This window comes from Leguminivora glycinivorella, chromosome 24 (assembly GCF_023078275.1).
Source record: "Leguminivora glycinivorella isolate SPB_JAAS2020 chromosome 24, LegGlyc_1.1, whole genome shotgun sequence".
Classification (NCBI taxonomy): Eukaryota; Metazoa; Arthropoda; class Insecta; order Lepidoptera; family Tortricidae; genus Leguminivora; species Leguminivora glycinivorella.
In genome coordinates, this window is record NC_062994.1 from 4,936,489 (window position 1) to 4,964,037 (window position 27,549).

A 27,549-nucleotide genomic window follows, 5' to 3' on the forward strand; every position below is an offset into this window, starting at 1 on the left:
GTCGGGAATTAAAAATTGTTTTTTCTTTCAGGATATAAAGCCCAAGGGTAAGAGCGTGCGACTTTCAATCCGGAGGTCGCGGGTTCGAACCCCGGCTCGCACCAATGAGTTTTTCGGAATTTATGTGCGAAATGTCATTTGATATTTGCCAGTCGCTTTTCGGTGAAGGAAAAACATCGTGAGGAAACCGGACTAATTCCAATAAGGTCTAGTTTACCCTTCGGGTTGGAAGGTCAGATGGCAGTCGCTTTCGTAAAAACTAGTGCCTACGCCAAATCTTGTGATTAGTTGTCAAAGCGGACCCCAGGCTCCCATGAGCCTTAGCAAAATGCCGGGATAACGCAAGGAGGATGATGAAGATATAAAGTAGTTGTTTTGTTTGACCCAGGCCCCCTAGATACTGATATAGATAGATAGATAGATAGATAGATAGAATACTCTTTATTGGCACACCTCAGCAAAAGATACAGTGGAGACAAAACACATGATTATAAATAGAGGCAGACAACATGCGGTCTTATCGCTAAAGAGCGATCTCTACCAGACAACCTTTAATGATATAGATTTTAGATGCGGGCCGATTTTTGAGTCTCACGCGTTCGAATTCAGAAAATTGTCACTGAAAATAATAAGCAAGTCACCGTTTTCAACCGGTATTTTAGTGACAAAATCCCGTATGCGAGATTCAAAAATCGCCCTCTTGCTCGACAAACACGAATGTTTCCGAGAAAACGCGATAGAAAACTATTTATTTTATTTATTTATTTATTTTATTTATTCACAAGAACGGTTACAGTATACCAGTTACACTTGCTACTAAAAGTAAGATAAACATATTAATCGAATGTACTATCTCTCTAAATACCTAATGTACCTACAATCATTAATTTATCTTATCGATATTGTATCAAAAATAATTAATACCTATATAATGCGGAAATTTGCAATTAAAACATCAGTTTAGTTCTTACTCAAAGACACTTAAGTGTTATAAGAGCTGAAGCTTTTAAGAACAATATTTGACGTCACGTCCCATTTGACGCCAAAATGATAGGTAAGTTAAAAAAAACTACTCATAAGCAGGTTGGCGATTTTTGAATCTCGCATACGGGACTTTGTCACTAAAATACCGGTTGAAAACGGTGACTTGCTTATTATTTTCAGTGACAATTTTCTGAATTCGAACGCGTGAGACTCAAAAATCGGCCCGCTGTTGCTGGATTTCAAAAACATTATCTTAGATTTTCTGGAAACTTAACGAAAAAAATGCCTAGGGTAAACTCGCCTCATTCGGTGACACGCCTAATTCGGTGATACAAGCTTTGAAGCACTATTCCGAAAGACAATTTTTGGTTGTTTCACAGAATTAGGCGTGTCACCGAATGAGGCGAGTTGTGTTTAGAAACTTCTCGTTTCGATTAAGAATTTAACTAAATACTTATCTTAGACTGCTGACTAGTATTTTATTTAATATTTATATTTGAAGACCAAAAAAACACTGTGCCCGTGTGGTGACGGGTTAAGAAATTCACCACACCCTTTCTTCCCGTTGGTGTCGTAGAAGTCGACTGTGGGATATGGCTTAAATTGTGGCGTAGGCTGGCAACTGTCACTGCAATGTCACAATTACGATTTCTTTCAACCCCTTTTTGCCAAGAGTGGCACTGAAACTTGAGTAGTTCATGTGCTCTGCCTACCCCTAGGATACAGGCGTGATTTTACATTTATGTATGTGTATGTATGTCAAAAATCACTAATACGATCTCTACGAATTGAGAACCTAAAACAATTGCTAATTGCGTTCTATGGCTAAAGAGTGTGATGTACTTGTGGGAATTTCAGACAAGAAAGACATTTCTGTAGAGTCACAAATAATAGTTGTTTGTTTTTTTTTAGGAAAAATCCTTATCCTAGCCACGGTGGCCGTGGCCAACGCCAGACATGTTTTAGAGCCGGAGCGAGCGACGGTATCAAGCGACCGTTGCAAACCGGGCATTCACCATCTACTGCCCCACGAGTGGGACTGCACGAAGTTCTACTACTGCGAGTATGGAGAGAAGTGGGTCACCCCTAGAGACTGCGCTCCAGGGACTGAGTTCTCGTACGAACTTCAGGTGAGATCCGTTTGGGAATTGTACGAACTTCAGAGCTTACAGCAGTTATAGCGAACAAGCCGCCAGTGGACGTCTCGCAGTGGTTAGCTCATTGAACATAATGTGCACGCACATAACAGTTGTTAAAAAAAAAAAAAAAAAGTTGTTGTGTGCGTGCGTGGTGACACTGGTGACACGACTCGCTGGTCATTTGCATGTACATGAAAATGATGCGCGTGTATTGCACAATTATTAGCAATATTATCCCTATAGGAGCGTCCATAAATATGGGCATTTTCAGAAATAGTGACCCAAAATTAGTGACAGTTGTTAACAAAAATTAATACGGTGTCAGTTTTGTGACAATTTTAAGAATAAAATTTGTTTAAAAACCAACTTTTTTCATGTTCCAAACGTAGATTATTGCTTAAGTATAGTTTAATGTAATTAACACAAAAGCAATATTCTTAATTAAATTTCATGTTTAATTGTCGTCACAACACTGAAATAGAGTTGATTTTTGGTAACAACTTTCACTAATTTTGGGTTCCAATTTTTGAAAATGCCCATAAAAATGTGTGAGTTCAAGTACTTGCAACTGGTATATTCAATACAAATCGTCCGACATGTCCAACCTCCGTCCCTCCTTCTGTGATCCAATGACATTCAAAAAATTCTTGGAAAAATTAACTGAGACAACTCATATTTTTGTGAAGAAGCGAGAGTATTCATTTCCAAATTGAAAATATTTCTTGGTTGTTTTCTAAGATGTACGCGGTATCGAAGTACGAAACGAAACAACTAAAATGTTACTAAAGAAAACTCTATAAGTTGTACCATAACGACATTGTGTTCTTGCAGACTTGTGTCCACCCTGATGACGCTCACTGCACACTATCAAGAGTGCCTCCTGCATCCGGAGAGTCAGAAAGCAACGAGTCAGCGGAAACCGAGGCCCCAACTGAGGCCCCAATCACAGAACCTACAACTACTGAGGCCCCTAGCCCAAGCACGGAGCCAGCGACGCTAGAACCCGCTAGTACTACTGAAGCCCCTAGCCCAAGCACAGAGCCAGCGACCCTAGAACCCGCTAGTACTACTCAGGCCCCTAGCCCAAGCACGGAGCCTGCGACCCTAGAACCCGCTAGTACTACTCAGGCCCCTAGCCCAAGCACGGAGCCAGCGACATTGGAGCCCGCTAGCACTACTCAGGCCCCAACAGAGGCCCCTGAAATTGAGCTGCTACCTAATGGTTGCCCCGCCGACTTTGAGGTCTACCTCCTGCTGCCACATGAGACACGTTGCGACAAGTTCTACTATTGTGTGTTTGGAGAGAAGGTCGTCAGAGATTGCCCGCCAAATACTGCTTTCAATCCTGATAAACAGGTATGTTGACTTTTTAACACACTCGCACACTAAATTGAAAACTCGTTCTCCCAAGGGAGTTAAAAAATTTCTAGTACAATACCTACTTAACTTTTTTATATATATTTTAAGGGCGTTTCCTACGCCAATGACCTTCGATTTGAATCCATTGATATAGTGATTGTTTCTAAAGCCTATCATTATTAACAGCATAGTTTTAAACAAACTAGTATCTCATAATTACTTCACAGCTCATCGTTTCTGTGCTATTTGGCATCATAGTTGAACAATTTTAGGGTAAAAACTGGGTTTTTTGGTCATAACTTTTGTTTAAATTAGATACGTTAAAATTAAAATCTCTCTTGAATTTTTAGAAAAGTCAAAGGTGAATCCAAACATATCGATTTCATGTAACATCCTTTACTAAAATCAAATTTCGATAAGTGTTTTTTAGACCATGTTTAAAAATTTATAAGAAAATAAGATTTTTTTTTTTTAAATATGGCTCTTACAAATAGAGATAAAAGATTGAAGAACCGATGGCCGTTAGTCTTATAATTCTATCCGTAGTACAAATTTAGGAGTTTCAACTCAAAACTTGCTAAAAATCGATGAAAACCGTGTGGAGCCCCTTAATATTTTTGCATTGCTGAATATTCTAAGCTCGAATCTTTAAATCGCCATCGCTATAGCGTTACCAAAGTTATTATAATATCCTAAAAATAAAATAATAAACCACAAAAGAAAATTTGTCTGTTTTAAGGGACACCTGTGCAAATTCAATCGTAAATTTTTGATAGAGAAATAAATTTTGATAGAAAAGTTCGGTTCTCGATTTAAATTTCACCTGTACCATATTGTTACATCGGACTTTGTCTCTTTAAAGTCTTTAACAAAACGGAAACTCAAAATGACTGATAGGAACCTACGATATAGTATCAATTCAATATCTTCTTTTAATTTACGTAAGTAGATATATTATCAATAGTTTTATACAAATTACGTAAGTATTATTTTGCGCACTGATGTTTAAGCCTGATCGATTATCTATCTAAATAAATATTTTAATCTCTTCCATAGATAATCAACTAGGAAACGCCGATTTTGGATTCGTATTACATTTAAAATTATAATGAGATCATTAACCCTAATAAAATACCTAATTTCAGCGTACTTTAATAAAGAATTATTAACATAAAAAAATGCAAAAATATCTATGAACTAAAGTTTCCCTAGAACGGATTACATATCTATTAACTTTTTTTTTAATCATAAAAAATACCAAAATATGCCGGCGTATCATGCTTCTAATTTTATCACTTATCCACGTGGATAAGACGTCTGTCACGCTTTAGCAAGTATGTCAGTGTGAGAGTGACAGATGTCTTATCCACGTGCATAAGTGATAAAATTGGAAGCATGGTAGGCCGGATGGATTGGATATGTCAATGACAAAAATTATGTTAATTTTTTTTTTACACTTCTCCTCGTGTCACAACACACAACATCCTTTTTTACGCATTTGTATCGTAATGTAGGGTAAACTCGCCTCATTCGGTGACACGCCTAATTCGGTGAAACAACCAAATACCGTCTTTCGGAATAGTGCTTCAAAGCTTGTATCACCGAATTAAGCGTGTCACCGAATTAGGCGTGTCACCGAATTAGGCGTGTCACCGAATTAGACGTGTCACCGAATTAGGCGTGTCACCGAATGAGGCGAGTTTACCCAAATGTACTATTCTCGCGTTCGACCCTTGTGTCTTTATAAAATAGAATGTATATTAATTACGCAATCCATACTAATATTATAAATGGGAAAGTGTGTGTGTCTGTTTGCTTGTCCGTCTTTCACGGCAAAACGAAGCGACTAATTGACGTGATTTTTTAAGTGGAGATATTTGAAGGGATGGAAAGTGCCATAGGCTACTTTTTGTCTCTTTTTAACGCGAGCGAAGCCGCGGGCAAAAGCTAGTAATCTATAATAAAAACAATCACGCCTGTATCCCATGAAGGGGTAGGCAGAGCACATGAAACTACTCAAGTTTCAATGCCACTCTTGGCAAATAAGGGGTTGAAAGAAAACGAAACTGTGACATCACCATCCAATCCAACCATCTGTTCACCTTTATATGAAATCCCACCACAACGCAAAAAATTACGAGACACTTCGCAGTGTGGGATTTCCTGTTTATCATAAAAATGATGAAATGAAACTAACCAAAACAAAAGGAAAATACAAACGTCCGGAACACCTATATGTATACACCATTTAGTTTGCATAATGTACTTAATTAACATTTTGAAAACACCCCCGACCGCGACATAGTGGACCGATTTTTATGAAACATGGCTAAGAACACTCCCGACTAGCTCAGCCTTCAAACAAAAAAAATAGATCTAAATCGGTTAATCCGTTAGGGAGCTACAATGCCACAGACAGACACACACACAGACAGAGAAACAGACAGACGTTTTTGCGTCGGGGGTTAAAAAATAAAATGTTATCGAGGTTTGAAAGTCAGTTATGGCCCAACATACCCCAAATGATGGTAATAACTGTTTCCAGATTTGTGACGAGCCCGAAAACGTAGATTGCGTGAACGCCTCCGGATCCTCAGATTCTTCAGAAGATTCTAAAGAAGACATCGATGGCAGCGGTGAGATTGACATAGGTATTATTTGATGAAATTATTAAATAAAATAAAAAAATATTATAGGACATTCTTACACAGATTGACTGAGGCCCACGGTAAGCTCAAGAAGGCTTGTGTTATGGGTATTCAGACAACGATATATATAATATATAAATACATAGAAACATCCATGACTCAGGAACAAATATCTGTGCTCATCACACAAATAAATGCCCTTACCGGGATTCGAACCCGGGACCGCGGCGCAGCAGGCAGGGTCACTACCACAGAACTTAATTTAGATAGAAGAAACAAATTCATATATTTGTATAGGGGCCGAGCGTGTCAAATTTTGTACTGAAGTTGATTCTTGCCTGTAATTTTAAATATGTCTCAGGCTCTTGATTGTTCATAATTTTTGTGTTGTTGCAATTGAATATCACGTAACGAGGCATTTTTTATGTTTTGGTTGACTTCAACTTACAAAAATTGACACCCGAAAGCTGCAAGCTGCGAGTAAAGACGGACAACTCAGTGGATTTCACTGAGTTCATTTGACGTGCTAATTAGATACGTTTGCTTGATCTATGGTATATATGACATCTGTGGTCACTACTGACTGCGCCAGATCGGTCGTCAAATTATTCTGACAATCCCGAAGGTTAGGTCTGAGTGTACGTCTAGGTATTTTGGGCGTGCGGCTTACGTGTCAAACAATTGAAGTTCACACAAGTGTCCTGAGTCGAAGCTACATATCGTCACTACTTTGAAAAAATTTCGTATCTCACACTGCTCCTCAAAGTTAAAACGCTGTAAGTCTATATGCATTCCATACATACTTACTACAATTTTCTTTTCATTGACAGACGAAGATACAAGTTTTTAGGGTTCCGTAGTCAACTAGGAACCCTTATAGTTTCGCCATGTCTCTCTGTCCGTCCGTCCGCGGATAATCTCAGTAACCGTTAGCACTAGAAAGATGAAATTTGGTACCAATATGTATATCAATCACGCCAACAAAGTGCAAAAATAAAAAATGGAAAAAATGTTATATTAGGGTACCCCCCCTACATGTAAAGTGGGGGCTGATATTTTTTTTCATTCCAGTAACTTTAGAGTAGAAGTAGAACTTTATAAAGACTTTCTAGGAAAATTATTTTGAACTTGATAGGTTCAGTAGTTTTTGAGAAAAACACGGAAAACTACGGAACCCTACACTGAGCGTGGCCCGACACGCTCTTGGCCGGTTTTTTTTAAAGTAGTGACGATATAGGGTGGACGCACGCTCGCCCGTCCCACCGAATGCTCCGCTCCGAGAGGCTACTCAACTCAAGCATTACGCCGTGTCTTGCGTGGGCGACGGTCGCGCGATCATCGCGCGACCGTCGCCGTCGCGTCTCATACTTCCATATCGATAAGGTTTGATTTCGTATGCGTCGCATCGCCGTCGCGCGACCATCGCGCGACCGTCGCCCACGCAAGCCGCAGCGTTACACTTATGACGCTCCCTGACCCTGAACTAAAACAGAAAAGTTCCACAAGCCACAGCCTAAGTGCCAATCGTTGACGCTACATGACAATCGAAACGCAATCTGCCTCTGTCGGCCAACTACATAACCTATACAGGGTGTAAACCTAATACGGGCGAACCTCTTAACGGTGGTGAGTATAGGACATAAAAATTGGAATTAGATAATTTTTACTTAAAATTGAAATATTTTTTTTATCCATACAAATTAATTCGGCCCGCAACGTAATGCAAACACACTCGCGTTAAACGCTCGTTGACAGTTATTGTCATTGATTGTCATCGCAACCACGTTTACAGTACATTGCTGCTGGGATTTTTTTCAAAAATTCATTATGGGGTGAAAATTAAGAGTAGCTCAAAAACACCTCTTAATGAATGATAACAATATTGAATTATACGCCTGGTTTCATTTATCGCCCTTATTAGGTTTACGCGCTGTATATGGAGAGCCAGCTACATAACCTAACCACAAAATTAAAATTTTGAAAAAACCCCGACCGCGACATAGTAGACCGATTTTCATGAATCATGGCTAAGAACACTCCCGACTAACTCAGCTTTCAGACAAAAAAAAACTAAATCAAAATCGGTTCATCCGTTCGGGAGCTACGATGCCACAGACAGACATACACACAGACAGACAAACAGACAGACACGTCAAACTTGTAACACCCCTTCGTTTTTGCGTCGGGGGTTAAAAACGCTTTACGAAGCGTAAGCAACGTTTATTGATAAGGAGCCTCTAATCCCTTCGTGCTATTATCATATACTTGAAAATTTCGGTCCTTGCCGCCGTGACCATCAGATAGCTGAGCGGTAACGGCCCTACAAGCGGAAGACGCTGGTTCGAATCCTATTCTGAACACTGAAGGAAAGGGTTAGGGGCAAGCACGTAGTTGTTATTGGAAAGTCTAAGAGGGATTCAAAGAATAAAAACACACGTGAGCGTAGCAAGCACACAATTTGGGTATATGTAATATGTAGGTACCTATCATACAGAGACAAATTGGGACTGTGCTCTGCAGCAGCGGCTGCACTGAGAGAAAATACAACCAGTTTTCATGTTCGTTCAACAAGTTTTTTGGTTAAAATAGCGCCTACGTGCTCTTTGGTTCAAACAACAAGCTACTTGTCATTTGAATCGGCAATATATTTGAATCAACAAGTCGATTTTATAAAAACAACCTGACACATATTGTTTTAAACATACGTTTGGCTGATTCAAACGGATAAACCGCAACAAGTCGAACTTGTTAAATTCACAATGCAAATTTCTCTCAGTGTGGTCCATACAAGCCGATTCCCACCGCGGTTTGCCTAAAATTGATTAGGTACTAGTAAAGTACCTAATGTTAAAGTAGGTTTCTTTTTGCTCAGTGTTGCCTAGCAGAAATTTTCACCAGCCGCCACTGGTGCTCTGACAGCGTCGCATATGGTTTGATGACTCAGTCGATTTACTCCTTCCCCTTATATGTATACGTCCCTGGGCAGCGATAGAGTAGTAGTAGTATTAAGTAACTAACTATGTTTGTAACTTGTACTAACACTTTAGCACCTAAGTTTAAGAAACAACAGTAATGTGAAAGGGAGCCTATTCCTGCCAACAAACTGTTCTACAGTTTGGCGGAAAATATTATGTAAAAAAACTGTTTCACTTTTATTGAATAAATATTTTTTTTTTAGACGGAGGGGATAGTGGTTTACCCCATGACCCCTTCGTAATTTTCTTCATTACATTTATTGCGTTTCCGCCACAGGTATTGACGAAATCCTGCCCAACGGATGCCCAGCCAGTTTCGATGTGCTCAAACTGTTACCTCATGAGAGTGACTGCAGCAAGTTCTATTACTGCATATTCGGAGAGACTGTTGAGAGGAACTGCGCTCCTGGGACATACTTCAACCCTGCTTTGGAGGTAAGCAAACCCGACAACCCCTTCCCAAAAAAAAAATGAAAAAACTCCCGACATAATGGACCGATTTCCATCAAACATGGCAGCAAACGTATTCAAGCAACAAAAAATAAACCAAAAAATAAGCAACACACGGAGAAACTAAAAGCAAAAAATAATACGATTTATAGTCTGAATATTCGTACAGTAGTGAAAGAATGATCCTTTAACTCTAACCATTGAAGAGTGAACCTTCCATCATCACCTCAGCCACATAAAATCATTAACATCAGGCGTAAATACTGGTGTCGCTTTGAAAAAGCTTTGTCCAAACTGATGTTAAATAAAAAAAATACACTAAAAACATTACATGTGCCTATAACATTTGAAGAGTTATTTCCCTCGATTTCTCCAAGATCCTATCATCAAACCCCGACTTGGTGCCAACGGGACCATCTCGGGGTTATACCGGTACGATAAAAAAAAAATCGGTTCACAATTCTTGGAGATATCGAGTAACATACATATAAAAAAAACAGTCGAATTGAGAACCTCCTCCTTTTTTGAAGTCGGTTAAAAACAAGGTACAAAGACGAAATTATCTCTATGAGGTCTCTTTCAGTTAACCTAATGTAGTATTTTTCGGTTAATTCTAGTTTTTAAAGATTATTTATTTTACACTATCTCTGCAAATCGATAAAATGTCTTCTTGCAAGTAGATAAATACCAGAAAACAACGCATTTCAAACATCGCTTAAGTTATCATTGATTAGGTCTGATAAGTAATCGAATTGACTGATTATAGTATTTTATGCAACTGGTGGTTAAAAGACGACAAAAAAGGCGAGTGGCGTGGGTAACAATTTGAGGCGGAGCCGAAAATTGTTAATAAAGACGCCACGAGCATTTTTTGACTCAGTTAAACACCGTTGCATACAATACTTTTTCTACGACCAAGCACTTACTTTGAAAGAAAATTATAAATTCAATAAATACCTACTTTCAGTCATCTTAGTTATCTAGTGGACCACCTACCATTTCGAATATGCAGTTTGAGTGCAAACATGAAAATAAAACTGTCTATGGTACATGGTTCTTTGAAGCCTGGCCACTAAGACGAATCGAGTCGAGTTGAATCGAGTTCTCATACATTTGAATGCGATTCGACGCGTCGCCAATGATCGCAGCAGAAAACGAACGAGTCTCGACTCTGCGAATGCCAGGCTTTATCTGACATTCTAAGGTTGGCAACAATGTACCCATTTCATACAATATTTTAATTTTCTACGATGAAGTGATTGGTTTGTTAAGTTGGTAGCAATGTATTTACTGAACTGTAACAGCTATATCGTGCTACTGCTACTAAATGTTTTCAGGGTATAGACTAGATAGACTTGTCCTGACATCTTTTATGTAGGGTTTTAAAGTACTATGCACGACCTTGTAAGTCACGAATAACAGTACGGGAGTAGAAAAAAAGTATATCCTGGTAGCTGTCGCTACCCGTGTAAAATTAATGCCTACCTACTTACCTAGAATACTAAACAATGAAAATTATTGCAAGTCAGGTCAGCCAGATATTTTCGAAACGGAATATTTATTTATAAACTTTATTGCATAATCCATACTAATATTATAAATGGGAAAGTGTGTGTTTGTTTGTTTGTCCGTCTTTCACGGCAAAACGGGGCGATGAATCGACGTGATTTTTTAAGTGGAGATAGTTGAAGGGATGGAGAGTGACATAGGCTACTTTTTGTCTCTTTCTAACGCGTGCGAAGCCGCGGGCAGAAGCTAGTTTAAAATATTTAAGGCATTCTCTACCAGCAAACCATAGGGCAAAACAGCGTGCGTAGCCGAATGCAAACGCTAACGAAACGAAACGCTCGTAGATATCTATTTCTATCGCTCTTGCGTATTGGCGCGACAGAGCCAGACTACCTTTCACGGCGTTTCGTTTTCGTTTCGCGTCGTAGAAATGCCATTCGGCTACGGGGCCTGAAATATATGTATAAGAATATATATCGTCACTACTTTGAAAAAATCTCGTATCTCACGCTGCTCCTCAAATTTAAAACGCAGTAAGTCTATATGCATTCCATACATACTTACTACAATTTTCTTTTCATTGACAGACGAAGATACCAGTTTTTAACACGCTTTTATTAGGTCGTCGTGTATGTAACTATGTATGTAATGGAATCTAAGGAAGCTAATTTAACCATCTTCCAGGAGTCGTAGCGTAATGAAAATTGGCAGCTATATGTAGTTCCGATGACAATACAATAATATGGTACTGTTGAGCTGATCTGATGATGGAGTCGGAAGATATGAACTGGAACATCGTATCATAGCCGTTTTTGGGTTTCTTAGAAAAGTCTTGTAATGAACTTTGACTACAATTAGGTTTCAAGGTCTGATGATGAAGCCGAAAGATATGAACTGGAACTACATGATGGAACATCGTATCATAGCTGTTTTTGGGTTTCTTAGAAAAGTCTTGTAATGAACTTTGACTACGATTAGGTTTCAAGGTCTGATGATGGACCGGAAGATATGAACTGGAACTACATGATGGAACATCGTATCATAGCTGTTTTTGGGCTTCTTAGGAAAGTCTTGTAATGAACTTTGACTACAATTAGGTTTCAAGGTCTGATGATGGAGCCGGAAGATATGAGCTGGAACTACATGATGGAACATCGTATCATAGCTGTTTTTGGGCTTCTTAGAAAAGTCTTGTAATGAACTTTGACTACGATTAGGTTTCAAGGTCTGATGATGGAGCCGGAAGATATGAACTGGAACTACATGATGGAACATCGTATCATAGCTGTTTTTGGGCTTCTTAGAAAAGTCTTGCAATGAACTTTGACTACGATTAGGTTTCAAGGTCTGATGATGGAGCCGGAAGATATGAACTGGAACTACATGATGGAACATCGTATCATAGCTGTTTTTGGGCTTCTCAGAAAAGTCTTGTAATGAACTATGACTACGATTAGGTTTCAAGGCCTGATGATGGTGCCGGAAGATAAGAACAGAAAAAGGGGGGGGGGAGGCTCGAGGGGGAAGCATGAAAGAAAGATCAACGTAGTATTTAGAATAAGTTGGGTTAGCGTTTTCTTGTGACCTTTAAGAGCAAACAAAGGGGGGCTCGGGGGGCGAAGCCCCCCGCATAAAAGAAAGATAAACGTTGTATTTTAAATAAGTTAGGTTAGGGTTTCCTTGTTACCCTTAAGAGTAACGAAAAGGGGGGGCTCGGGGGCGAAGCCCCCGCATAAAAGAAAGATTAACGTATTATTTAAAATAAGTTGGGTTAGGGTTTTGCTTGCGTAGGGGGCGCGGGGGGGGGCGCATAAAAGAAAGATCAACGTTGTATTTAAAATAAGTTGGTTTAGGGTTTTCTTGTGACCCTTAAGAGTAACGAAAAGGGGGCTCGGGGGGCGAAGCCCCCCGCATAAAAGAAAGATCAACGTAGTATTTAAAATAAGTTGGGTTAGGGTTTTCTTGTGACCCTTAAGAGCAAACAAAGGGGGCTCGGGGGGCGAAGCCCCCCGCATGAAAGAAAGATCAACGTTGTATTTAAAATAAGTTGGGTTAGGGTTTTGCTTGCGTAGGGGGCGCGCGGGGGGGGGGGGGCGCATAAAAGAAAGATCAACGTTGTATTTAAAATAAGTTGGTTTAGGGTTTTCTTGTGACCCTTAAGAGTAACGAAAAGGGGGCTCGGGGGCGAAGCCCCCGCATAAAAGAAAGATCAACGTAGTATTTAAAATAAGTTGGGTTAGGGTTTTCTTGTGACCCTTAAGAGCAAACAAAGGGGGGCTCGGGGGGCGAAGCCCCCCGCATGAAAGAAAGATCAACGTAGTATTTAAGATAAGTTGGGTTAGCGTTTTCTTGTGACCTTTAAGAGCAAACAAAGGGGGGCTCGGGGGGCGAAGCCCCCCGCATAAAAGAAAGACCAACGTTGTATTTAAAATAAGTTGGGTTAGGGTTTTCTTGTGACCCTTAAGAGTAACGAAAAGGGGGGCTCGGGGGCTAAGCCCCCCCCCCCCCCCCCGCATAAAAGAAAGATCAACGTAGTATTTAAAATAAGTTGGGTTAGCGTTTTCTTGTGACCTTTAAGAGCAAACAAAGGGGGGCTCGGGGGGCGAAGCCCCCGCATGAAAGAAAGAACAACGTAGTATTTAAGATAAGTTGGGTTAGCGTTTTCTTGTGACCTTTCAGAGCAAACAAAGGGGGCTCGGGGGCGAAGCCCCCGCATAAAAGAAAGATCAACGTTGTATTTAAAATAAGTTGGGTTAAGGTTTTCTTGTGATCCTTAAGAGTAAAGAAAAGGGGGGCTCGGGGGGCGAAGCCCCCCGCATGAAAGAAAGATCAACGTAGTATTTAGAATAAGTTGGGTTAGCGTTTTCTTGTGACCTTTAAGAGCAAACAAGGGGGGATCGGGGGCGAAGCCCCCGCATGAAAGAAAGATCAACGTAGTATTTAAGATAAGTTGGGTTAACGTTTTCTTGTGACCTTTAAAAGCAAACAAAGGGGGGCTCGGGGGCGAAGCCCCCGCATAAAAGAAAGATAAACGTTGTATTTTAAATAAGTTGGGTTAGGGTTTTCTTGTTACCCTTAAGAGTAATGAAAAGGGGGGCTCGGGGGCGAAGCCCCCGCATAAAAGAAAGATTAACGTAGTATTTAAAATAAGTTGGGTTAGCGTTTTCTTGTGACCTTTAAGAATAAACAAAGGGGGGCTCGGGGGGCGAAGCCCCCCGCATAAAAGAAAGATCAACGTTGTATTTACAATAAGTTGGGTTAGCGTTTTCTTGTGACCTTTAAGAGCAAACAAAGGGGGGCTCTGGGGGCGAAGCCCCCCGCATGAAAGAAAGATCAACGTTGTATTTAAAATAAGTTGGGTTAGGGTTTTCTTGTTACGCTTAAGAGTAACGAAAAGGGGGCTCGGGGGCGAAGCCCCCGCATAAAAGAAAGATTGACGTAGTATTTAAAATAAGTTGGGTTAGCGTTTTCTTGTGACCTTTAAGAGCAAACAAAGGGGGCTCGGGGGCGAAGCCCCCGCATAAAAGAAAGATCAACGTTGTATTTAAAATAAGTTGGGTTAAGGTTTTCTTGTGATCCTTAAGAGTAAAGAAAAGGGGGCTCGGGGGCGAAGCCCCCGCATGAAAGAAAGATCAACGTAGTATTTAGAATAAGTTGGGTTAGCGTTTTCTTGTGACCTTTAAGAGCAAACAAGGGGGGGATCGGGGGGCGAAGCCCCCCGCATGAAAGAAAGATCAACGTAGTATTTAAGATAAGTTGGGTTAACGTTTTCTTGTGACCTTTAAAAGCAAACAAAGGGGGGCTCGGGGGGCGAAGCCCCCGCATAAAAGAAAGATAAACGTTGTATTTTAAATAAGTTGGGTTAGGGTTTTCTTGTTACCCTTAAGAGTAATGAAAAGGGGGGGCTCGGGGGGCGAAGCCCCCGCATAAAAGAAAGATTAACGTAGTATTTAAAATAAGTTGGGTTAGCGTTTTCTTGTGACCTTTAAGAATAAACAAAGGGGGGCTCGGGGGGCGAAGCCCCCCGCATAAAAGAAAGATCAACGTTGTATTTAAAATAAGTTGGGTTAGCGTTTTCTTGTGACCTTTAAGAGCAAACAAAGGGGGGCTCTGGGGGCGAAGCCCCCCGCATGAAAGAAAGATCAACGTTGTATTTAAAATAAGTTGGGTTAGGGTTTTCTTGTTACGCTTAAGAGTAACGAAAAGGGGGGCTCGGGGGGCGAAGCCCCCCGCATAAAAGAAAGATTGACGTAGTATTTAAAATAAGTTGGGTTAGCGTTTTCTTGTGACCTTTAAGAGCAAACAAAGGGGGGCTCGGGGGGCGAAGCCCCCCGCATAAAAGAAAGATCAACATTGTATTTAAAATAAGTTGGTTTAGGGTTTTCTTGTGACCCTTAAGAGTAACGAAAAGGGGGCTCGGGGGGCGAAGCCCCCCGCATAAAAGAAAGATCAACATAGTATTTAAAATAAGTTGGGTTAGGGTTTTCTTGTGACCCTTAAGAGCAAACAAAGGGGGGCTCGGGGGGCGAAGCCCCCCGCATGAAAGAAAGATCAACGTAGTATTTAAGATAAGTTGGGTTAGCGTTTTCTTGTGACCTTTAAGAGCAAACAAAGGGGGGCTGGGGGGGCGAAGCCCCCGCATAAAAGAAAGATAAACGTTGTATTTTAAATAAGTTGGGTTAGGGTTTTCTTGTTACCCTTAAGAGTAACGAAAAGGGGGGCTCGGGGGCGAAGCCCCCGCATAAAAGAAAGATTAACGTAGTATTTAAAATAAGTTGGGTTAGCGTTATCTTGTGACCTTTAAGAGCAAACAAAGGGGGCTCGGGGGCGAAGCCCCCGCATAAAAAGAGATCAACGTTGTATTTAAAATAATTTGGGTTAGCGTTTTCTTGTGACCTTTAAGAGCAAACAAAGGGGGGCTCGGGAGGCGAAGCCTCCCGCATAAAAGAAAGATAAACGTTGTATTTAAAATAAGTTGGGTAATGGTTTTCTTGTTACCCTTAAGAGTAATGAAAAGGGGGGGCTCGGGGGGCGAAGCCCCCCGCATAAAAGAAAGATTAACGTAGTATTTAAAATAAGTTGGGTTAGCGTTTTCTTGTGACCTTTAAGAATAAACAAAGGGGCTCGGGGGCGAAGCCCCCGCATAAAAGAAAGATCAACGTTGTATTTAAAATAAGTTGGGTTAGCGTTTTCTTGTGACCTTTAAGAGCAAACAAAGGGGGGCTCTGGGGGCGAAGCCCCCCGCATGAAAGAAAGATCAACGTTGTATTTAAAATAAGTTGGGTTAGGGTTTTCTTGTTACGCTTAAGAGTAACGAAAAGGGGGGCTCGGGGGGCGAAGCCCCCCGCATAAAAGAAAGATTAACGTAGTATTTAAAATAAGTTGGGTTAGCGTTATCTTGTGACCTTTAAGAGCAAACAAAGGGGGGCTCGGGGGGCGAAGCCCCCGCATAAAAGGGAGATCAACGTTGTATTTAAAATAATTTGGGTTAGCGTTTTCTTGTGACCTTTAAGAGCAAACAAAGGGGGGCTCGGGAGGCGAAGCCTCCCGCATAAAAGAAAGATAAACGTTGTATTTTAAATAAGTTGGGTTAGGGTTTTCTTGTTACCCTTAAGAGTAATGAAAAGGGGGGGCTCGGGGGCGAAGCCCCCGCATAAAAGAAAGATTAACGTAGTATTTAAAATAAGTTGGGTTAGCGTTTTCTTGTGACCTTTAAGAATAAACAAAGGGGGCTCGGGGGCGAAGCCCCCGCATAAAAGAAAGATCAACGTTGTATTTAAAATAAGTTGGGTTAGCGTTTTCTTGTGACCTTTAAGAGCAAACAAAGGGGGGCTCTGGGGGCGAAGCCCCCCGCATGAAAGAAAGATCAACGTTGTATTTAAAATAAGTTGGGTTAGGGTTTTCTTGTTACGCTTAAGAGTAACGAAAAGGGGGGCTCGGGGGCGAAGCCCCCGCATAAAAGAAAGATTGACGTAGTATTTAAAATAAGTTGGGTTAGCGTTTTCTTGTGACCTTTAAGAGCAAACAAAGGGGGCTCGGGGGCGAAGCCCCCGCATAAAAGAAAGATCAACGTTGTATTTAAAATAAGTTGGGTTAAGGTTTTCTTGTGATCCTTAAGAGTAAAGAAAAGGGGGGCTCGGGGGGCGAAGCCCCCCGCATGAAAGAAAGATCAACGTAGTATTTAGAATAAGTTGGGTTACCGTTTTCTTGTGACCTTTAAGAGCAAACAAGGGGGGATCGGGGGCGAAGCCCCCGCATGAAAGAAAGATCAACGTAGTATTTAAGATAAGTTGGGTTAACGTTTTCTTGTGACCTTTAAAAGCAAACAAAGGGGGCTCGGGGGCGAAGCCCCCGCATAAAAGAAAGATAAACGTTGTATTTTAAATAAGTTGGGTTAGGGTTTTCTTGTTACCCTTAAGAGTAATGAAAAGGGGGGGCTCGGGGGGCGAAGCCCCCCGCATAAAAGAAAGATTAACGTAGTATTTAAAATAAGTTGGGTTAGCGTTTTCTTGTGACCTTTAAGAATAAACAAAGGGGGGCTCGGGGGGCGAAGCCCCCCGCATAAAAGAAAGATCAACGTTGTATTTAAAATAAGTTGGGTTAGCGTTTTCTTGTGACCTTTAAGAGCAAACAAAGGGGGGCTCTGGGGGCGAAGCCCCCCGCATGAAAGAAAGATAAACGTTGTATTTTAAATAAGTTGGGTTAGGGTTTTCTTGTTACGCTTAAGAGTAACGAAAAGGGGCTCGGGGGCGAAGCCCCCGCATAAAAGAAAGATTGACGTAGTATTTAAAATAAGTTGGGTTAGCGTTATCTTGTGACCCTTAAGAGCAAACAAAGGGGGCTCGGGGGCGAAGCCCCCGCATAAAAGAGAGATCAACGTTGTATTTAAAATAATTTGGGTTAGCGTTTTCTTGTGACCTTTAAGAGCAAACAAAGGGGGCTCGGGAGGCGAAGCCTCCCGCATAAAAGAAAGATAAACGTTGTATTTAAAATAAGTTGGGTTAGGGTTTTCTTGTTACCCTTAAGAGTAACGAAAAGGGGGGCTCGGGGGGCAAAGCCCCCCGCATAAAAGAAAGATTAACGTAGTATTTAAAATAAGTTGGGTTAGCGTTTTCTTGTGACCTTTAAGAGCAAACAAAGGGGGCTCGGGGGGCGAAGCCCCCCGCATAAAGGAAAGATCAACGTTGTATTTAAAATAAGTTGGGTAATGGTTTTCCTGTGACCCTTAAGAGCAAATAAAGGGGGGCTCGGCAAAAAAGAAATACTTAAATTTTGTTTTGAATTAGTTGAAATGTGACAATATTCCACCAAGTCAAACAAAATCCCACTAGCTGAGAGCTTCAAAACAATGTATGGCGAAAGTATGTCTCTCTGTCTTCAAGAAGTCCGCGATGGCACATGTCTATATTGTCTATCTTTTACGGATAACTTACTAGGTATAAACATTTTTATGATAATACCGTAATAAGAAGGTAGCCGCTAGTTATTATTAAGTAGCAATTAGCAATAAGTACACGTTAAGCCACAAATGGCATGTAAAATCCGCCTACTTGAAATAAATTTATGTATAAATGTTAAAAGTATTTCATTATTAATGACTAAAAAGTATCAAATAAATTAATAGTTTAAAAAACACTATAAAACACGCTTTTATAAATGCACGTAAAAGCCAAAAATAAATTATGGATCGTTCAAGTTGTCTCTATTTGTGAGCTGAAGTTTAACAACTATGTGCTTTTAATTATAATATTTGATTGTAAAAGCGTGGGGCGCTGGAACAGGAAAGACTTTCTTGTAAACAAATACTAATCCGAACTTCCTGGCGAATGAAGTTGCATAAGAACATAACGTTTACATATGCCGCCTAAGGGTTACCAAAGAGAACCAAAGATATCTCGTCCACGAACAAGAACTCTGCATCCTGTCACTGTAGACACTTTCCCCTTTTGTACTTTGATTACCGGAAAAAAGCGGCGTTCTAAGTGTCGGTGACTGTCGACTCTCCTCGCTACTAGCGCATATTTTGTCAGAGTTCGACAAACTGGTACCTACTTTGAACACTGACTTTTAATTGATTTGACTGTTTAATGTAGAACCTACTAGTCATGCTGCAACTCCAGTTAGCGCGTCAATCTGTGTAACCTCCTTCCCGTAACATAGCATAATTTGATTTAGCAGCAAGTTATACAAAAAGTCTTTCCTGTTCCAGCGCCCCACGCTTTTACAATCAAATATTATAATTAAAAGCACATAGTTGTTAAACTTCAGCTCACAAATAGAGACAACTTGAACGATCCATAATTTATTTTTGGCTTTTACGTGCATTTATAAAAGCGTGTTTTATAGTGTTTTTTAAACTATTAATTTATTTTAAAGTAGTGACGATATTATGTGAGTATAGCTGTGTAAGTTTAAAGCTTGGTGACCATACTTCGAACGTAAATGGTTGCAATAGCTTTAAAATGTTCCGTTGAGGATATGTCTTCAAAAGACTCATTTAACCCACATCCACAAGACGCAAATCCTTAGGTACTAATACTTTTATGTGACAAAAGAAAAAACACAATAAGTGTGCGCGCTGACACTTAAGAGACTTAAGAGTTTTAACACCGAATGGTATAAAATGGAATCCACTATCCCAGTGGTGGACAAGGTACGGCCCACGAAAGGATACTATCCAGCCCTCCGCCGGTCCTTCAAAATAGTGTGTGATGTGATATAGCCAATATTGTATTGTAGTAAGAATATATTATGATTGTGTTATTCTACGTGTGATAATGCTAACAGTATTCTCACCTAATAAATATGTTGTCAATTAAGTAAATTAAGCAGAGGCTATTAAATTTTGTTTATTTTTCTAATAATCATTTTTTATTAAGGTCCCGGTTTTACCCCACTTTCCCCTAAATATGGCCCTACTCCAGAAGCATTAATATTTTGGCCCCGGATGGAAAAAGTTTGCCCACCAGCCCACCACTGCTCTACCCAGTCTTTCTTACATTCAATCAAACTCACAAAGAATTTAAAAACATTCCACAGGTATGCGACAGACCAGAGAACGTTGAATGCGCCAACGGCGGTAACGGTGGCAGCGGTGAAAACGGTGGCAACAGCGGAAACGGAAGCGGTGAAAACGGTGGTAACAGCAACGGAAGCGGTGGAAATGGTGGTAACAGCAATGGAAGTGGCGAAGGAAACGGCGTTTTGCCCAACGGATGCCCAGCTGACTTCGACGTCCACCATCTGTTGCCTCACGAAAATAACTGTGCCAAGTTCTATTATTGCGTGTTCGGAAAAAAGGTGGAGAGGTATTGTGCCCCTGGAACACTCTTCAGCTATGCCCAACAGGTGAGCCGATTAAGAAAATTTTATCAAGAAATAAGAAATGGACGTGTATACCAATGACCGACTCGCTATTCCTTATGAAAGAGTTTTGGTTATGGCTTAACTCATCATGCGACGAAACCCTTTCCCAATGCATGGAATAAAATTATTGAAATACTTTTAAATACTGATTTACTGGATGTTAATTTGTCAGTTCTGAATTGAGGCCTTATTTATAACTTTTTACAGGTATGCGTCATGCCAGCTGACTCTGAATGTGCCAACGGCAGCGGTGAAAATGGTAACAACAGTAACGAAGTCACTACCACCGCTGCCCCCAAACCTTATCCCACTACTTCTGCACCCATAACTTCGCCTACTGAAGCACCAGAAATCGAAGTGCTGCCTAACGGCTGCCCTGCTGACTTCGACGTCCACCTTCTGTTGCCCCACGAGAGTGACTGTGCCAAGTTCTATTACTGCGTGTTCGGAAAAAAGGTCGAGAGGGAGTGTGACCCCGGAACACTTTTCAGCGCCGCTCAACAGGTGAGTTGATGAACAAAATTGCAGTTAAATGTATTGATAACCACGACACAAAATTTTCAATTTTGAAAAAGTCCCTGAATAGTGAATGCATGAATCGCGGTGATTGTGATGATACCACCCTGACATATGACATATCTTTAAGATCATTGTACCTAACTCACAATCTGACATAAACGTTTCATTTCAGTGGACCGATTTTCATCAAACATGGCTAAGAACACTCCCGACTAATTCCGCTTTCAATCCAAAAAACGAAATCTAAATCGATTCATCTTTCGAAAGCTACGATGTCACAGACAGACAACAGATAGACATGCACGTCAAACTTATAACACCCCGTCGTTTTTGCGTTACGGGGGTTACAAAACTAAGTTTTCGTAAACCATAGACCAACATTACTTTATTTTTTAGGTGTGCGTCATGCCAGCAGATTCTGAATGTGCCAACGGCAGTGGTGAAAACGGATCTAACGGCAGCGGTGGGAACGGTAGCGGTGAGAATGGAAACAGTGGCGAGAACAACGGCAACGGAAGTGGCGAAGGAAACGGCGTTTTGCCCAACGGATGCCCAGCTGACTTCGACGTCCACCATCTGTTGCCTCACGAGAATAACTGTGCCAAGTTCTATTATTGCGTGTTCGGAAAAAAGGTGGAGAGGAATTGTGCCCCTGGAACACTCTTCAGCTATGCCCAACAGGTGAGCCGATTAAGAAAATTTTATCAAGAAATAAGAAATGGACGTGTATACCAATGACCGACTCGCTATTCCTTATGAAAGAGTTTTGGTTATGGCTTAACTCATCATGCGACGAAACCCTTTCCCAATGCATGGAATAAAATTATTGAAATACTTTTAAATACTGATTTACTGGATGTTAATTTGTCAGTTCTGAATTGAGGCCTTATTTATAACTTTTTACAGGTATGCGTCATGCCAGCTGACTCTGAATGTGCCAACGGCAGCGGTGAAAATGGTAACAACAGTAACGAAGTCACTACCACCGCTGCCCCCAAACCTTATCCCACTACTTCTGCACCCATAACTTCGCCTACTGAAGCACCAGAAATCGAAGTGCTGCCTAACGGCTGCCCTGCTGACTTCGACGTCCACCTTCTGTTGCCCCACGAGAGTGACTGTGCCAAGTTCTATTACTGCGTGTTCGGAAAAAGGTCGAGAGGGAGTGTGACCCCGGAACACTTTTCAGCGCCGCTCAACAGGTGAGTTGATGAACAAAATTGCAGTTAAATGTATTGATAACCACGACACAAAATTTTCAATTTTGAAAAAGTCCCTGAATAGTGAATGCATGAATCGCGGTGATTGTGATGATACCACCCTGACATATGACATATCTTTAAGATCATTGTACCTAACTCACAATCTGACATAAACGTTTCATTTCAGTGGACCGATTTTCATCAAACATGGCTAAGAACACTCCCGACTAATTCCGCTTTCAATCCAAAAAACGAAATCTAAATCGATTCATCTTTCGAAAGCTACGATGTCACAGACAGACAACAGATAGACATGCACGTCAAACTTATAACACCCCGTCGTTTTTGCGTTACGGGGGTTACAAAACTAAGTTTTCGTAAACCATAGACCAACATTACTTTATTTTTTTAGGTGTGCGTCATGCCAGCAGATTCTGAATGTGCCAACGGCAGTGGTGAAAACGGATCTAACGGCAGCGGTGGGAACGGTAGCGGTGAGAATGGAAACAGTGGCGAGAACAACGGCAACGGAAGTGGCGAAGGAAACGGCGTTTTGCCCAACGGATGCCCAGCTGACTTCGACGTCCACCATCTGTTGCCTCACGAGAATAACTGTGCCAAGTTCTATTATTGCGTGTTCGGAAAAAAGGTGGAGAGGAATTGTGCCCCTGGAACACTCTTCAGCTATGCCCAACAGGTGAGCCGATTAAGAAAATTTTATCAAGAAATAAGAAATGGACGTGTATACCAATGACCGACTCGCTATTCCTTATGAAAGAGTTTTGGTTATGGCTTAACTCATCATGCGACGAAACCCTTTCCCAATGCATGGAATAAAATTATTGAAATACTTTTAAATACTGATTTACTGGATGTTAATTTGTCAGTTCTGAATTGAGGCCTTATTTATAACTTTTTACAGGTATGCGTCATGCCAGCTGACTCTGAATGTGCCAACGGCAGCGGTGAAAATGGTAACAACAGTAACGAAGTCACTACCACCGCTGCCCCCAAACCTTATCCCACTACTTCTGCACCCATAACTTCGCCTACTGAAGCACCAGAAATCGAAGTGCTGCCTAACGGCTGCCCTGCTGACTTCGACGTCCACCTTCTGTTGCCCCACGAGAGTGACTGTGCCAAGTTCTATTACTGCGTGTTCGGAAAAAAGGTCGAGAGGGAGTGTGACCCCGGAACACTTTTCAGCGCCGCTCAACAGGTGAGTTGATGAACAAAATTGCAGTTAAATGTATTGATAACCACGACACAAAATTTTCAATTTTGAAAAAGTCCCTGAATAGTGAATGCATGAATCGCGGTGATTGTGATGATACCACCCTGACATATCACATATCTTTAAGATCATTGTACCTAACTCACAATCTGACATAAACGTTTCATTTCAGTGGACCGATTTTCATCAAACATGGCTAAGAACACTCCCGACTAATTCCGCTTTCAATCCAAAAACGAAATCTAAATCGATTCATCTTTCGAAAGCTACGATGTCACAGACAGACAACAGATAGACATGCACGTCAAACTTATAACACCCCGTCGTTTTTGCGTTACGGGGGTTACAAAACTAAGTTTTCGTAAACCATAGACCAACATTACTTTATTTTTTTAGGTGTGCGTCATGCCAGCAGATTCTGAATGTGCCAACGGCAGTGGTGAAAACGGATCTAACGGCAGCGGTGGGAACGGTAGCGGTGAGAATGGAAACAGTGGCGAGAACAACGGCAACGGAAGTGGCGAAGGAAACGGCGTTTTGCCCAACGGATGCCCAGCTGACTTCGACGTCCACCATCTGTTGCCTCACGAGAATAACTGTGCCAAGTTCTATTATTGCGTGTTCGGAAAAAGGTGGAGAGGAATTGTGCCCCTGGAACACTCTTCAGCTATGCCCAACAGGTGAGCCGATTAAGAAAATTTTATCAAGAAATAAGAAATGGACGTGTATACCAATGACCGACTCGCTATTCCTTATGAAAGAGTTTTGGTTATGGCTTAACTCATCATGCGACGAAACCCTTTCCCAATGCATGGAATAAAATTATTGAAATACTTTTAAATACTGATTTACTGGATGTTAATTTGTCAGTTCTGAATTGAGGCCTTATTTATAACTTTTTACAGGTATGCGTCATGCCAGCTGACTCTGAATGTGCCAACGGCAGCGGTGAAAATGGTAACAATAGCAACGAAGTCACTACCACCACTGCCCCCAAACCTAATCCCACTACTTCTGCACCCATAACTTCGCCCACCGAAGCACCAGAAATCGAAGTGCTGCCTAACGGCTGCCCCGCTGACTTTGACGTCAACCTTCTGTTGCCTCACGAGAGTAACTGTGGCAAGTTCTACTACTGCGTGTTTGGAGAAAAGGTCGAGAGGGATTGTGCCGCTGGGACTCACTTCAGCTTCGAAAAACAGGTGAGCTGATGAACAAAATTGCTATAATTATAACTAACTAATAAATATTGGGGGACACCTTACACAGATCAACCTAGCCCCAAACTAAGCAAAGCTTGTACATACTATGGGTGCTCAGGAACAAAATTTAGGGCTTGCATTCCGGAATTCCGGAATCTCGAAATTCCGGAATTTCGGACAATTTTTCCGATATTACAGTTCCGGAATTGAAACACATAATCTCGAAAATTCCGGAATTGAAAAAAGATATATTTTTGGACGAAAACGTGTAATATCAGCCTGGTTATTTTACAAAACTACCACCGCGTCTATAAAAGATATGTAAATTCATTAAGTTAGACACTCCTCGAATTCAGGTAGTGCCTATTTTATGACCAAAGGGTTGCATCCAGGGCTAGTTAGAGCGAGATAGTGTAGTTTTAACCCGCTAATATTATACCATTGTCACTTTCTGGTTTTGCTCTCAATTGTTTTAGCAAGAGAAATATATAATCATTTTAAAGTAAATATTTGTTGTAGAAAGTTTTGTTTTGTGATAATTTAAAATTACTAGCCGGGAGTTGAGTGTTATGCTCGAATACTGAAGGACAATTAAACATAAATAAATAACATTAGGTACATTATTACTAGTATTATTTTATTGGCGTTATTTATGCTCAATTTATTAGATCGAACTTAAATTTCAGTAATAATCTAATTTAATCGGTATTAAAGCGGCATAAACTCAAAATTTTACTTCTTTTCTCATAGCACTGAATATTTTAGGCATAAAGTCTTAAGTACAGAAGCAAATCGTAGTATTTGGTATTACATTCATTCACAAGCATAACGTCGTAGTTACTTTATACACTTTTCACAAAGACGTGTGCATATTTTACTAAACTCTATCTAAGTCTATTACCACTTACAACAAAATCAAAAGATTTGAGAAGCATATGTATGGAAAATGATGTATATAAAAGAATGATTTATTTTTTTACAAAAAATTAAGGTGTAGGTACATTACATGTAGGTACCTAGGAATAAATCATAAAATCTGTCTTTTTTGGGCTAGCTTGGATATCTTTTGTCTCTACTCGAGTCTGATAAAGGTAATTCAATATTTCTTTTATTACAGTTATGTGAACAAGACGTTATGCAATTCTTGTAAATTATTACTTTTATATTATTTCGATGCTCAATGGATAAAAAAATAACTTTAACGTTGACCACTATCAGAAAACTGGCACTAAAACCTCGTTTGTATCGTTAACTGTATTTCGAAATACCTTGCAAGACCGATTTTGACGCAAAATGGGCTTTCCTGTAAAATTACTAAAATGAAAATTTCAGTGTTATATGCCTTTCAGGTATGTAGTTATTGTCTTAAACGTAGATTTATAACAAATTTCAGTTTAAAATTGTATTATTTCATTAAAAATCCACCAGAAAACCAAACCAAAATAAATTGTTCCGGAATTCCGGAATTGAAGTCCAATCTCGAAAACCAGTTCCGGAATTGAAAACCGTCCGATATTGCAAGCCCTAGAACAAATATCTGAGTTCATCACACAAATAAATTCCCTTATCGGGATTCGAACCCGGCTTAGCATGCAGGGTCACTATCGCCACAGATCATACAATACTAGTATCTAAACAATTTATAAACTTAGAATGTACCTAAGTATGTAATAATGTGTGTAGCTATAATAAATTTAGGAATAATCTAGATATAATTTAGTAAATAATAAATGTATAATTGCCAATATTGTCATACCCTACCGGGGTGCCATGCGACCTTCGTATTGCAACATCTTTAATGTAATACCATGGTTTTCAATAAATGATATTGATTGCTTGATTGATAAATAACTGTATTGGTGGAACATAGTTAAAAAATACTTTTTTTTAGGAATGCGTCTATCCAGAAGAAGCTGGCTGTGAAAACGGAAGCGGAGAAGGTTCTGGTGAGGGATCCGGCAGCGGTGAGAATGGGAGTCAAGAGAGCGGTGAGGGCAGCGGAGACAGCCATGAATCTGGAGGAAACGGAAGTGGTGAAAATGGCAGTCAAGAGCAATCTGACAAGTGCAAAAATTCCTGCAACGTCCCCGCATGGGCTCACAAACACGACTGTGACAAATTCTGGCGATGCGACGGAGAAACAGCTGTATTAGTCACATGCGCTGAAGGCCTACACTTCAATGCTCAGACTAAGACTTGCGATTTCATCTGCAACGCTGGATGTGTTAGGGATGATGTCCAAAGTACTCCAGCGAAGGAGGGTTTGAAGTTGTTCCTGCCTTGGGACAAGGTTGACAGCACTATCAGAAGTTTATATCTTGGTGAGCTGAAATACTTGAACCACGGTAATTAAGGTGTTAGGTTCTGTCCTAAAGGACTTGTGGCTTAAACAAGGCCATATTGTTACATTTATGCAAAGTAACAAAATGTAACAAAGTAACAAAATGTTATATTACGATCTACTTAAATTAATACCGAATTCATATTCATATCAAATTTATTTCATTTTGAACACCTGAAGATATTGTACGGTTTTGTTGTAAAATAAAATCGTTTTAATATTGTTGACAAAATAAACATTTCGTATCATACATAAGATTATTGTTTTTAATTTTATTTTAAATTTTAAGTATTACCTTAGTTGTTGACGATCATAATATTAATTCGGATAGATTAGTGTAAAATAATTTATATTGTAATTTAATATTATGAAATAAATAAATCGAAATCTATATGATGCAAAATTTAACTTCACTAATTTTACAGGCTATCCTATAATTAGCGAAGTCAAGTAAATGGTACAACATTGTCAATTGTCGCTTAACATTAGGACAACATTTACTCGTATTTTTATATTGCCTGACAGAAGGTTGAGCGATATTGTGGTACCTTTTGCTTGAGTACGGCACATTTATTTCCATACCGAAAGGTGCATGATGGTAGGTAGCGAAAAGGTACAAAT

General features: G+C 40.3%; 1 protein-coding gene across 1 annotated transcript; it reads left to right on the forward strand.

Moving 5' to 3' along the window:
* The first annotated feature begins 964 nt into the window (after positions 1-964).
* Positions 965-27,185, forward strand: LOC125238972. The gene is given in 16 exon segments (XM_048146473.1): positions 965-1,054; positions 1,897-2,114; positions 2,955-3,479; positions 6,028-6,133; positions 9,383-9,540; positions 20,104-20,412; positions 20,638-20,934; positions 21,346-21,630; positions 21,856-22,099; positions 22,102-22,151; positions 22,564-22,848; positions 23,074-23,370; positions 23,782-24,065; positions 24,147-24,153; positions 24,291-24,587; positions 26,479-27,185. Coding segments are annotated over 16 exon segments (3,831 nt in total). The 5' UTR covers positions 965-1,047; the 3' UTR covers positions 26,941-27,185.
* The last annotated feature ends 364 nt before the right edge of the window (positions 27,186-27,549 follow it).